The sequence below is a fragment of the Nyctibius grandis genome, chromosome 11 (genome assembly GCF_013368605.1).
Source record: "Nyctibius grandis isolate bNycGra1 chromosome 11, bNycGra1.pri, whole genome shotgun sequence".
Taxonomy (NCBI): domain Eukaryota; kingdom Metazoa; phylum Chordata; class Aves; order Nyctibiiformes; family Nyctibiidae; genus Nyctibius; species Nyctibius grandis.
In genome coordinates, this window is record NC_090668.1 from 17,950,336 (window position 1) to 17,963,620 (window position 13,285).

Here is a 13,285-nt window from a genome sequence, read left to right on the forward strand (position 1 = left end):
GCCTTACAGTCTCTCACGGTCTGCTCCTGCCCTAGCTGACTCTTCAGATCAGCTGTGCTCATCTCCTGCTCTCTAGGAGGTGATCCACTTTCAAATACAGTTATGTAAAACTGAACATTTCAAACACATGACCTGTATTTGTTTCTCTTAAATAAATACATCCATTCAATACTGTGCTTGGGGACAAAAAATGGAGTCAGTTATAAAAAGGGAAGGCAGAAAAGAACCAGAATCAAATTAGATGGCTTGCAAGCACGAAAAGTGTACATTTCCCAAAAGCATCTAAAAATTAGCCATCAAATTCATGTGTCTTTCAAATCTTTGCAATTTTCAATGGAGTTACCTCAGCACAAACGACAGAATTTGCGTATTGCAACAGCAGCATGACAAGATGAAGCACCTTACCTTCTACCTTGACCTGGGTGGGTCTGCAGGTTCTGCATGGCAGTACTTGAAACTCCTCTGCTTGGTACATGGAGTAGTCGGTGCTTGCAACCACAAGCCTGTCTCCGGGTTTCCATGAGGTCACATCATCCACCAGATTCAGGACCGTGCTGTTCACATTGGTGTCAATGGTCACTGTAAGCTTTGGTTTCACTGAAAAGCCAAAATGGAAGGGTGGATAATTCAGTTAATCTTATCAGAAAATGCCCGCTCTTTTTGGGTTTTTTTTTTGCCTGGAACGCCACCAAAAATTATGATTTCCTCGTGCAACAGAAAATAGTTAACTCTTCCAAACATGGTTTTTACTAGGCTTGGCTTGGAAAGCAAGCAAACACGAAAGTGTTTTTCTTCAGTTGCAGGCAGGTGGATTTTCCACTAGCCCCAGGACTAAATTTAAATATAGCTCTTAGTGGCTCATTTTCACCACACCCACTTAGCAGCAGCACTTGTGGGCGCTGGGCACTGTTATTTGCAGCAGCCAAGTGGTCTTTAACGTAATGACTGTTTTTTCCAGCAAAACAACCCTCTTCCACCCTACTTTTCCCGCCAGCTGAGCGACGAAGAATCATAATGACCTGTTTAATGACCAGGTTAGGGACAGCGGTGTTGGAACTAATAACTAGAAAACAAAGTATTACTTTCAAAACCTGTTGTCTTCGCACACTGTGATTGACTAATCCTACCTCATCCCAAAATACTTTAGCAAAAGACAAGATATTTACAGGAAGGGACTTGCCAAGTATTTGCCATAGCCTTGCTGGGTTTTTGAGACACCACCCTGTTGCCTTTGTTAGTGCTCAGGAATTTTTCCTGAGATAAATCTTGAGCCATTTTATCTGTGTTCATGTCATTAGCCCAGCCAAAGTTTTAGCTTGGAAAATTACTCAAGTTGTTCTTACACCAAACAAGAGCCAGTCATCGGAAGACAGTATTTCTGCTTTTCCCTGGTCTGGCTTTCAAACATGGGGCACATACCAGATCTGCCACACAGGAATCGCACTCTGTAGCTCTGGCAGCCTTCGCCTGTCTGGTCCTTGCCATGGCACACAAACCTGTAGTCATGGCCACTCTTGTAGAAAACCTCAGTTGTTAAATTAGCTCCATCAAGCGTCATTGCCTGCAATGAGAATAGAAATACGAAACAGGTGATACCTTGAGGTGAAGAGATTTCACCAAAACACTGATGCCATCAGAAGAGGCTTTTGCTTTGTTTTGGGTGCAGCACAACAGTTGTGTAACAAAACAGGGTGACTGTTATGTGTACTATCCAGCCAGCACTCCAGCTGGTGCTCAGGCACAGCTATTTTATGCACAAGCTGCACAGATTATTGCTAGGTGCATGCGTTTCTCCTGTATCTATATTAAGACCATGTGCTTTTTTGGGAGGAGTATTCTGAAATTCACTAACATCTGCCTTGGTGCCCTAGATTTTCTCCTGCAGTTGGTTTAGAGGCAGCTGAAAACACTGAACACAGATGCTTGTACCCAAATGAACTCACAGTTTCAAATCTCTTCACTGCACTCATTTCAATGCTTGTGGCTAGACTATGTCTGAACCTTGCAGAAGAGAGAGGTGGGGGTCCTATTTCTTCTTTGCATGGATCAGTCTCTCTAAGAAAAACCCAAAGCTGCTCCAATACCCATTGCTTCACAAGGAACAAGAAGAGGTGGCCTTTTCTCACACACAAGTACCAGCCTGCAGAGCTGCCTTGAGAAAAAAGGCTATATCATACCAAGGAGCAGTTCGATGTGTAGCCTCTCCTGTGTTCCTGCTGGGGCAATGTCACGCCTCAGGATCATGTTAAATTTCACAGGCCAGCTCTATAGCCTGCAATTCTCTTGACCCTTTCACAAAAACGTGATGCATTGCATTGAGCAATCCAAATAACACGTGTGTTTTAACCCGGCACTGGAGATAAGCCATCTTTCAATGGAGGGTCTGATCCTGATTCTCCTACCCAGGCAGACCTTCCTTATTAATGCATACACCCACTGCCATGTATAGGATTAGCACCATCAGCTGAAGGAATGTGCCTCTGGCTGTGCCGCACTTCTGTTATTATCATCGTATCTTCAGTTTTCTTGTGTGTAGCATAGCTGGAGCAGGCCAGCTGGTATAAATCAGTGTAACTTTATGAAGGCAATGAGCAACACCAGATTACACTACCTGAGGATTTTCCTTAAGATCTGCAGGATAAACTGAAAAATGTTGTCTTGCTTTTAATAGACATGGAAAAAAAGTATCTGTCATTTAACAGAAGAGAAAAAAAGGTTTGTTTCTTGAACAGAAGAATATCTTTCTTGTTTCTAATACGCATGCTAGAAGGGTCTGTATCACAACAAACATCTGACCCCTGTTTTGAACTAAGTTGTCACTTCTAATACATGTATATGGAAGCAGAAATTAACGTGGATTTGCTAAGACCTGGCAGAAAATTATAGGGCAGGTTTTTTCTTTCTGTTCAAGAGGAGATTCTTTATAACATCAAGCCCTGGAAACTTTCGCTCATACTGTCAGCATTCCCGGTTACTTCAATAGCCACATTCTTGTGAATAAGGACAACTCCACTGCTTCAGAATACCCAGGAACTTTAGGTTCAGCCTCCCACAGATATGAAGTATTTTATTGTCTCTTGCTAGGCAATGCTTCTGCTGCAGTTGTTTTACCAGTTAGACATATAAAGTATAAGGTGAACATATGCAAAAAAAGGCTTGTTTTTTTGCCTTCTTTTTTGCCCTTAAAGAACCTTTTGCAGTCTCAGAAAGGGTATATGATTTCTCCTCAGCATGCTGGCCTGATGGCAAAATTATAATGTTTAGCTCCAAACAGAATTCAAATTTCTTTCCACAGAGAAAAAAATTGACTCCAAGAAATGGCTGCAAGCTCACCAATATTTTTTCCAGCCTACTACAGCTGGTAGCGTTACCATCTCATTACATTTTGTGATTAATTTTTTTAGGTAGGGTCCATTCCAAGACCATTTAAAAACTTTTAAATTTTAATGTGTTTTTTCCTTTTAATCTTCCAGCAGAGAACCACGTATTTCATGATAGCATCTGTGCTGTCCATTACCCCATCTGTACTCCTTTTCATGCCAGAAGCCAGAATTTACTGAAAGGAGCTCAATTCTATAAGCTTTTGTCTCAGAATGATGCAAGACTGGATACCAGATCTTGTTGGTTATGTGTTAGAGCACTAAAATAATCGCTGTCTTTTATTTAGAAACAAAAATACTGAAGAGTACAATTATTTTGGGGTTCAGTATCAGTCTGAAGAAGACTTGCCCTTCTAAAGCGAGTGGTAAGCTAGCCTACCTGGATGTCAATGGGTTGCCTACAGATTTTATCAGGATGAGCAGCTTTGAAGTCAGAAAGCTTCTCCATGTCCTTAGATCTCGCTTTATCAGGCTTCTCAAACCACTCTGTCCATTCTACATCTGGAGACAAGTGCAAACAAGAAAAGTCATTTGAAAGTCAAGCTTAATGAATGCAGCAAAGATGCATGAAGCATAATATGATCTCAGATATCATTCACAAGTTTCTTCACTGATGATCTGATTCCTGCCTCTTCTGCCTGTCTGACCATCTGTCAGCCGCTTTTAATGATGCTGTGAAGTGTAACCAGCCAAGGGAGAGCAGAGTTATTAAAAGCTACATAATTGCAGTATGCAGTATGAGCATTATTAATAGGTATGGATTTTGGATCTGTGTCCTCCTTAGCTGCCTTTTCTGATCAAGTTACGACCAGTTACTGTGTGTTGTCTGAAACACGGACATGGTGACTATGTAGTCAAAAGAGGTAAGAGGTTGTGTGTGATCTCTTAGATCATAAGAGATGGAATTTCATACCCAGTGCAGTAAAGGAAAAAGGATCCCAGTTATTCAGAGTCCTGGAGACAATTGGGGAAAGAATCTATGTGTGTTCTTTACTTGGGTTAGAAGTGACGTAAATAGCAGCTAGCAAGTCCAGCCTTCCCAAATGGAAAAGTATTGCAATAAAAAGGATGATTCACCCTATTTGTCAGCTGTCTACCTCTGAGTTAAATGGCACACAGGCCTCTTACCTTGAGCCCACTCGCTAGTCAAAGAGACGTTAAAATGTTCTCCATTCTCAGCTTTGAAGAGTTTGAATACTTTGGCCACAGCTGACCCTTTGTGACCTGTAAAAAAAACAAACATTGGTAAAATCACTGAATGCAATCGATAAAAGTCAGAACTCAAAAGGTAATTGTCCGTGTGTGTGTGTGCATATTTTGGCTACATTATCCAGAATTAGCCCTGCACAGCTTCCAGAAAAATTTACTGATCTTGGAATGAGGCTTCAGACACTTTTATAACTGCTTGGACAATCAGGAGGAAAAATCTTCAAGAGTCAAGAGAGGATTAAAAAAACAATGATTTGTAATATATTGCTATTTTTATTTGATGTTGTAGCAAGCGATGTTGTTAGCTGCTCTTGAAAATGTCGTGAAAAGATACAGACTCAAAAGCCTTCGGCTTGCAAGAAAATGGTTTTGCAGGAGTATTTGAGGCTACCAATACAGGACACCCTGATTAAATTTTCAGCTGGTGTGAACTGGGTTTGTTCCATAGTTTTGTGTCTATGCGAGTCAGTGTCTAAGCTAAGCTCAACGGAGATTTACACTGGTGCAGGATCTCACCTTTTATCTCAGGGTTTGGATAACCTAGGTTATACCCCACTCAGCTACTTCAGCTGCATTAATGGGAAGAAGCAGTATACACAGAGAGCATTCAATTAAATATGTCTAATCAATTGCTCACAGCTTTGATGTAATGCAGTGTCACGTGAAATCACCATTGACCAAATTAATCTCAGCCATAACTCCAATAACTTCCAGAGGCAACATCAAGCCAGTGTTTTGTGCATGAATTACCTTGATATTCAAAGTGGTCTTCAACAGAAGAGGAGGGATTTCCTTTAACGGTAATAAAACTCCATGGGTGCCTGGAAAATGAAAATGAGAAATGATCAAGTTATGTCATATATGAGATGCATATTTTTTATAGCCCAGTGTTCTTGCATTTCTCAAGGGCAGCACATTCAAAACAGTCTGATTAGTGCGACAGGCAGCTTGGTTAAAATTAAAAATAGCTTAACACTCTATATTTCTTCAGTAAATACATCAAAAGAGAAGGAAGGTTGAAGACAAATTCCTGCTTAATACACTCCTATAAGAAGTGTGTTTCTCTTTTAAATGAGTGTTTAAAGAGGCTTGTGTGTGACAGACATAGGACACTGGTAACTCCTTGGGGAGCCTGAAAATCTTTCTTTTGTGTGCTTGGGAGGTGTGTGTGCACACGCACACTGAAGAATATGGAAAAAAAGCTACCTCTACTTAAATAAATGTAGTTCACACTGAAACCTTGTATATCACAATTGTCTTTGGAATGACCCACGAGAATTTCTGATAGACAGACTGGCTGGCAAAGGGCAATAAAAAATACCTAGTCAGTCTCTGGATATCTAGTTTGCTTATTTTGAACGTTGAACAGGGATAAAGGTTTATGAGTCTGGATTGTCTGTTCAAATCTGATCCTATATCAGAAGTAAGTTCATTACTGCCTACGGTTATTGGTTGAGTAGGTTCAATAGCTGTCAGCAACACTGGAGAATGACCACATGGATGGGTAAGCAATGGAGACAGAGACTAAAGTGCCTCCCAACCTTGGAGGTGAACCTAATTAGTGGGGGTCAGGAGGGAGTTTTATCTTTGAAATAGAAGTAGTTCAGGCATATCTGCTCTTAATGACTAATGGAATAACAAATATGCTTTTAGGATGATAGGGAAACTGTCACCCCTACCATTTAGCAAACAGTCCCATAGACTAAATCATGTCTCTATTGGTATAAATACCCAGTGACTTCAATTGCATCAAGGTTCACCCTTGAGTCTTGCAGGTCACCTTACATTTACCATCTGCTGATATAAGCAAAGTTATAAACCGCTCTGGGACTTCAGAAGAAAACACATACAGACATTGACAGATAGCCACTAAAACACGCACAAATCACCGCTGGCGTGAGCTGGGCTCTGCTGGGATTCGCAGCCCCGGGCTTTGGGGTCGGCAGGAGCAGCTTCTGGAGAGCATTGGTGCACCCCATGCCATGCTGAGGCCCCACACAAGCACTGGACACGGCTCCTCACGGGGAGGCAGTCCCAGCGGCGTGTCCTCAGCCTGAGCACAGGACAGGCTCAGCAGAAGCTGCCAGCCAGCCAGATGCTCCTGATGGAAAACTTGCCTGTGCGACAGCTGCCGAAGGCACTGCTGGGCTGTGATCTCCATCCAGGGGGAGAAGGGGGATGGGGGCAGGAAGGACACTTTATCACTCAGCAGGCAAGATAGATTTTTTTTAATTATTATTTTTTTTTTGTCACCAAATTCAAAACAAATGACAAAAACAATGATGGCCTAAAAATAATCTCAAAAATAACTTAAAGAATAAGAAGCTATCTAATTCTGCAACTCAAGGTTTGGCCCCATTTCATGTGTTAAAATACTTGTTTCTCCGTTATTTTATCACTAAAAATAGTTTTAAAGTCATTCAACCCTGGCACGTAAAGACACACGCAATCTGTTTGGGCTATATGAAATGAAGGGACCAGTAAGTCCAGAGCCAAACCAGTGATATTTGGGCAGGATTCCAAAGAGAAAAACTACGTCATCAAGTGCAGAAAGGCTATAATTTATTAGTAGAACTAATAAAAAAAAAATCTCACACTTAAAGAGTAAACTCACTTTTCAAAAGGACAACAATAGAGGAGGAATGCAAGATTTTCCTTTCATTCCTAATGTTCTGGACTCAGCAAATAGGCAACTGAAAGAGATGCCAGGAGCACAGAAACATTTTTTGGATAAATCAGCACTGCTCATTGTCTCTGCTACAGCAAGGGGGAGTTGCACAGCTTTACAATCTGGTTGAATATGGAGCAACTAGAGATAGACAGGAATTTGTCCATATAACCACCGCCACCACCCCAGTCAGAAAACAACCCAGTCTACGGCTCCACAGCCTGACTCAAGTGGCACCTCACAAAATGTGAAACAGAAATTCCCTAAGCCAAATTACTGCCTGGGGCTTACACTGTTATTGTCTCAGTGATGCCCATGGTGGGCCCCAGCCATCGGCAGGGAGCTGAGAAGATCTGACAACCAGGATTCAGCAGGACCAGCCAGCAAACCCCAGGTGCCGGGCAGGGAGTGGTGAGAGTGCGTACACGGGCATGTTAAAAAGAAAAATCCATCCACTCTCCTCTGCCAGAGCCTTCCTTTGCCATACAGGTTAAAGTATGTATGTGTGTGTGTGATTTCCTCATCCTGAACATTTTTTTTAAGATCTTCCAAAAAATTCTAAAAAGCACCTGTCAGGTATATACATCCTTATTCATAGTTATAGATGTGTCTGAAACATAAACCAATATGTCTAAATCTTGTTACACTAAAGTGAAGTGGAAGTTCAATTTGCATAAGAGAAAAGCTTGAATACATCTGACAAAGCTGCCTATCTTCCACTCTGCCGTCTAACTGCCTTTGTAAATCTGGTCCCAGTTGCCATCCAGAAAACGTGTTTTTTTGAAAGCTGGTGAACTTAAATGCTGAGAACACTCCTAAAAATACAGTCTTTTAAATAATGCACCAAGATGCAGGTATTTTTCCACATACCAGTGTGCTGGTGGGAGACAATATTTACCAACTACTACCACATTATGGTACCCACAATGTCCCTGTTATTTATAAAAGGAAATATTGTGGTATTTCAGATAACAGCAGGGCAAGTATTAGCTTTTAGACTGCAAACAATAGCAATGTTTAAAGTCACACTTCCATGGATGAATTTCTATAGTATTTCCATTATAAGCATTTATGGCAAAGTGAGAAACTAGCATTGAAACACCACAGCAGCCCAAAAACATCAAGTGCAATTTACTTTTATAAACGTATGCGAAACCCATCAATTTCTTCCAGTTGCACAATTGGAAAAAAAAAGCATAATGTTCAAAAATCTTTTTCTGTTCCCCTAATTTCAGTCTAAAAAGAAACCCAGCAGGCTACTGGGCTTTAATGTGGGGTCTGGGAATTTGAGAGCAAGCATTGCACTGATGGAGATAGCCTGGTTTTGGAGACTGTTTCTGAAGCCTTGGTTGATTCTTTGAAATACATTATCTGGTGCACAGAAGTCCCTATAATATTTGACATAACCTCTTAATCAACTGCCCCAAATCTTACTCCATCTGCACGTGCCCAGCTGACACTTGTCTGTTCCCACAGGCTGCTGTACTGAATCACTTCTCCCTACAAGGCAATTTTTTTTTTTCGTGTTCTGCAGTGACCCTCTTAGCGCCTTTTAAAGAAAAAGCCTACATACATTCAGATAAACACAAAAAATATAATGGCTATATCTGGATAAATAGTAAACATTCTCAACAGTGTGTGTGCCAACGCAGACACGGTATTGGCCACAGAAGTATTTACAGTCCACAGCATAAATTCATGCTTGCTAAAATTTCTGTGCTGCACAAGTCCCTGAATATGTATTGGACAAGCTGAAGAATATGCTGTATGTATGTCTATATGTATTTAGCCAGGGCTACACAGCTATTATTCTACCCTCCTTAATGTTCAGACCATCCAATCCACTCTGTGTGTGTAGATATGCTTCTTAAATCTTTGGGGGATGGCTTGGAAATAAATTGGAATAAGTAACTTGCAGGAACAATATCTTGGAAAAAATATCTTTTTTAATGTGAATCATGCTATTCCTCAATCTGCTAATAAAAATACCCAATATAGACACAGAGTGCATCTCAAACTATCTAATTAACTGCTAAAACGTCACATTGAGAAGTTTCCCTCTTTTTTTTTTTTTTTCCATGTGAAAGAACTTTGTGCCTTTGAAAGACTGGAATTATTTGGACATCTCAGGAGCATAATAAAGCCTCTGTGCTGAGAGAACTGGCACATACCTAAACCCAAGGTGGAGGAAATGCTTGCTGCCCAGCTTGGTCATTGCTTTCCTGGCCGAGTCATCCAAGTTTCTAGATCCTTCATCGTTCACTGCAACTGACAGGATCATGCCATTCGCAACTCTGCCCAAATACTGGGCAAGACGTATGCTTTCCTCTTTTGCTCTGTAGGTATCAAATCTAAAGTGATAAAAACACCCAAAAACGTTTACTTCAGTGAGCATTGCAGCTTTATGTACTGAAAAGCAAGTGCTATAAAGAAATAACTCTTCTGTATTGTTTACAGTAATTATATTATTCTGTTGCAAAAGCACTTGTCTAACAGGGTGTATTAGGGGTTTCTGCTAAGCCAAATTGATTAAACTCTAGTTGACACAGTAGCAAGGTAGTAACGGTACCCACTCTTTGGTTTTGGAGATTACTGATCTAGAAAGAATTGTATATACATGCAATAACACCCATGTATGAACAAGATGCTAAAATGCACATTTCTGAGCTTACTGAGATGCTGTCCCCAACCTGTTCCCAAAGATCCTCACATCTAGACAGTTGAAAAGTCACTCACCGATCTGAATGGACAACTGCCCCCGTCTTTGGGTCAATAACATGGACAATGACACCCCGATGGCCCCAGCTCCTTTCAAAGTAATATCCACCTTCTTCCATGCCACCAGGATGAAGAGTTTTGTTTAAGAAAGTCCAGGACAGCTTTTTCTTTCCGTGGATCTCAAGAGTGCCACCCTTACTTACTCCAAGATACTTCTGCCTAAAGTAGGGATTCGGCTGGCTGCTGTCATCCGCTCTGCAGCAGGAAGGGAGGAAAGGAACCAGTTTTGGGTTTGTATCTGACAGTCAAGGAGTCTCTCCCCTTGTTCTGCTATGGCCCAAGGAGAGAAGTGTCACGATTTGCAATGCATTTCTTTCAACTACTCTAAGAATCAGCAACTGCCTGCATTGTACAGAAAATAAACTATTTGAAACAATACTAGTAACTACTGAAGACCAGCAGCAATCTGGAATGCAGATTATACATGTTATATTCATTATATCCAGGCCAAACTGACTGACACATTTGTGTTTTTGAATTCTGGAGGAGGTTAGGACCCTAACCAGGAGTTAGGAGGTCTAATGGCTGTTAAATATGAGTTTGGCATCCTTGAAATTCTAAGAGATCCTATAGCAATCCGCAAGACATGAATGTATTGTCCTTTGGCTCACCACTCTCATGCAGAAAGAAAGGATGTTTACAGAGGAGAATTCTCAGAATAAAAGAACTCCTCAGATTTTAAGCCTATTGTGGAAAATCGCCTTGAGTGGTGGCAAGGTGCGTGCTGATTTCCTGGCATGCCCAAATACCCCAGTGTTCATCTCCCAGTAGGATTTGAAAACCAGAACCAAAACTGCATCAAATTTTTACAGGCCATTTAAATTGTTTAAAAAGCTGCAGAACTTTCCACAGAGCACTCATGATAAGGATATCTGAGAAAATGTAATTTTAAGGAACGTTTTTGTTCCCTGTTGTGGAAGAGAGATCCTAGAAAGTTCTAAGACGATAATATTTTATCATGCGTACGTACCGCCCATATAAGATGATAACCACATTGCTTTGGTAAGGGCACATCTCACTGCCGATATGTAACTCTCCATCATTTTCAATGAGTATATGTCTAGTACGCAAAATGATAGGCTGCACATCATCTTTAATGACCAGTTTTCCTAAGTAGAAAAGGTTATGACATTTGCTTTAACACACAGCAGCCCGTCAGAGGTTGTGATACCATTGTGCTAAACCCAGTGCTGGGCTCATGTCAATTTTTGAAAAATTCTGCCCATCCTCCCCAAAACAGCTCTCAATACAAATCCTAAAGATATTACATTGTTTTTATTCAGTCCAATTCTTGAAGAATGCACTTAAGATTTGCATGGAAGAGGACTCATTAAAAACTGAGACAGAAATTCAGAGTTAAGAGAAATAAAAGCTATTCATGCTAGCAGCCACCAGCAACACTGTGACTCTGTCCTTAGTGACAAAGAGGCACAGATGTGTCTGCTCTGTCCCAAGACCCTGAGGACACAACTATTGCAGTACGATGTTATCAGGACAATGATTTAGTGAAAAAATGTTTTTGAAGCAAATCACAGAAGAAGAACTAATGAGCATACTGAGCGACTTTTGTAAATTCTCCAGGAAGGACACCAAATAGGTTGATTATAATGGCTAAAGAACTGATAGCATCTCAGCTACCACCCACCCTTGTACTGAATTAAAGCTGTGTTTGTCCAGTAGCCACCCAGTTCTCAGCAAGAAGCAGGAAGATCTCCCAGCATGAGACAGAGTGATTTAAATAGCCACGGTGGAAAACACACTTCACCCAGCCTTGCCACCAGCACGTTTTACCTCCGTCAGTGATGTGGATAGAGTGGACTGTCGCAGAAGAAGAGAGAAGCAGCTTCCTGCCGTTACGGATTTCAATGCGGTTTTCTTCGTTGTGACCTGGGTTCCAGTTTTCTAACTCAGGATCCTTATCAGGACATGCAACAGCTGCTTCTGCTGGGTAGAGATGGAGAGTGAAGGCAATTACTGTTTGTTCAGTGCAAGACAGGAAGATCCATATCTGGACATCTTCACAGTATCGTCCTCGGTACCCCCCCTTTACTGACTCCCTGGGACACAGAAATATCTCAGTGCAGCACAGTACATGTGGGTCACGACCAAAAGAAAACAAACAGCTTAAGCTGTATGGTTTTCTGTTTTCTTGAAGCATGGAAAAACCCGCTACCCGATGCAAAGGAGCCTTACGAGGGATGCAGTTTCCAGAAAACTACCTGAGAAGGGGCTGTAACTGAGCCCTTCCCTCAGTGACATTCTGCTCCGTTCACACCATCCAGACACACAGCCTTTCACAAGCCCAGGGAAGATGTAGATGAAAGGATAAAACAACAGTCTTTAAAAATGCCCCCAAAATACCTGTGAGGTTTGAAAAACTTTGTTTAATGTGAAGATGTTAAAATATGTTTGCATGCTGTGTTTTCACTGGAGGTGGAAAGTAGAAGTGCTCAAACTAACATGAAAACACGAAGCACCAAGGAATTACCAGTCCACCCAGTAACAGAGAGCAACAGGAATCTCACAAGAGAGAGACTGGGTTTGTGAGCTTTTCCAGGCAGAAGCAATAAGGTTTCATTTGCTTTGAGTTCGCACATCACCAGTCTCCACACACAAGTTTGATTATGGACTGCCATGACATGTTAGTCTAAATGACTCTCATACCAAATCCAAGAGTCTCATCTTGTAAGTATTTACTTAAGATAAAATATTTCCCTGATATAATCTCACTCGATATGTGAGCCTCACATCTTACTCTAATCGACAAAACTGCGAGTGCGAGACCCCATGTGTGATGCATATTTTCTGAGGGTAGAAACCTTCTAGGAAGATGAGGTCAGTGGAAGTTTGAACAATGAGCTCTTTACCATCAGAAAGGGTTGGGAGTTCTCACCAGCTCTCCCATTTTTATCCTTTGAAACAAAAACACCATAGGAAAACTACAGGATCCACAAATCAATGGTAATAGACATGGGATAAACACCTTGACTTCAGCAGGGTTATGTCTCTGGTACTTAGTATAGTAAAGTAGTAGTTTTTGCCCCACAGATGCTAAGGAATTCAGTTAATGGAACGGACAATGATGAAAATCCATGCAAGGAAACACGTCCCAGTGCTGGTGTAGTTGACAGCGAGCTGTTGTGTGCTGCCACTGTGAAACTTGAGGGACTTCCATAATTCCACAGCAACAGAAACAAAATCTGTCCACCTGCATTCGGTTTCCTCTCAGATTCCTCCACCAGCTTCATAT

General features: G+C 41.3%; 1 protein-coding gene across 1 annotated transcript in view; it reads right to left on the reverse strand.

Moving 5' to 3' along the window:
• The window catches only part of CEMIP (cell migration inducing hyaluronidase 1), a 51,648-nt gene that overhangs the window by 36,884 nt on the left and 1,479 nt on the right, over positions 1 to 13,285 (reverse strand). The window contains exons 2-10 of the mRNA XM_068410411.1: positions 11,827 to 11,979; positions 11,006 to 11,144; positions 9,994 to 10,230; positions 9,429 to 9,608; positions 5,340 to 5,410; positions 4,509 to 4,604; positions 3,760 to 3,881; positions 1,420 to 1,561; positions 406 to 597 (exon numbers count right to left, since the gene is read on the reverse strand). Of these exons, the coding sequence (XP_068266512.1) occupies positions 406 to 597; positions 1,420 to 1,561; positions 3,760 to 3,881; positions 4,509 to 4,604; positions 5,340 to 5,410; positions 9,429 to 9,608; positions 9,994 to 10,230; positions 11,006 to 11,144; positions 11,827 to 11,979 (1,332 nt within the window). The remainder of the gene's footprint in view (positions 1 to 405; positions 598 to 1,419; positions 1,562 to 3,759; positions 3,882 to 4,508; positions 4,605 to 5,339; positions 5,411 to 9,428; positions 9,609 to 9,993; positions 10,231 to 11,005; positions 11,145 to 11,826; positions 11,980 to 13,285) is intronic.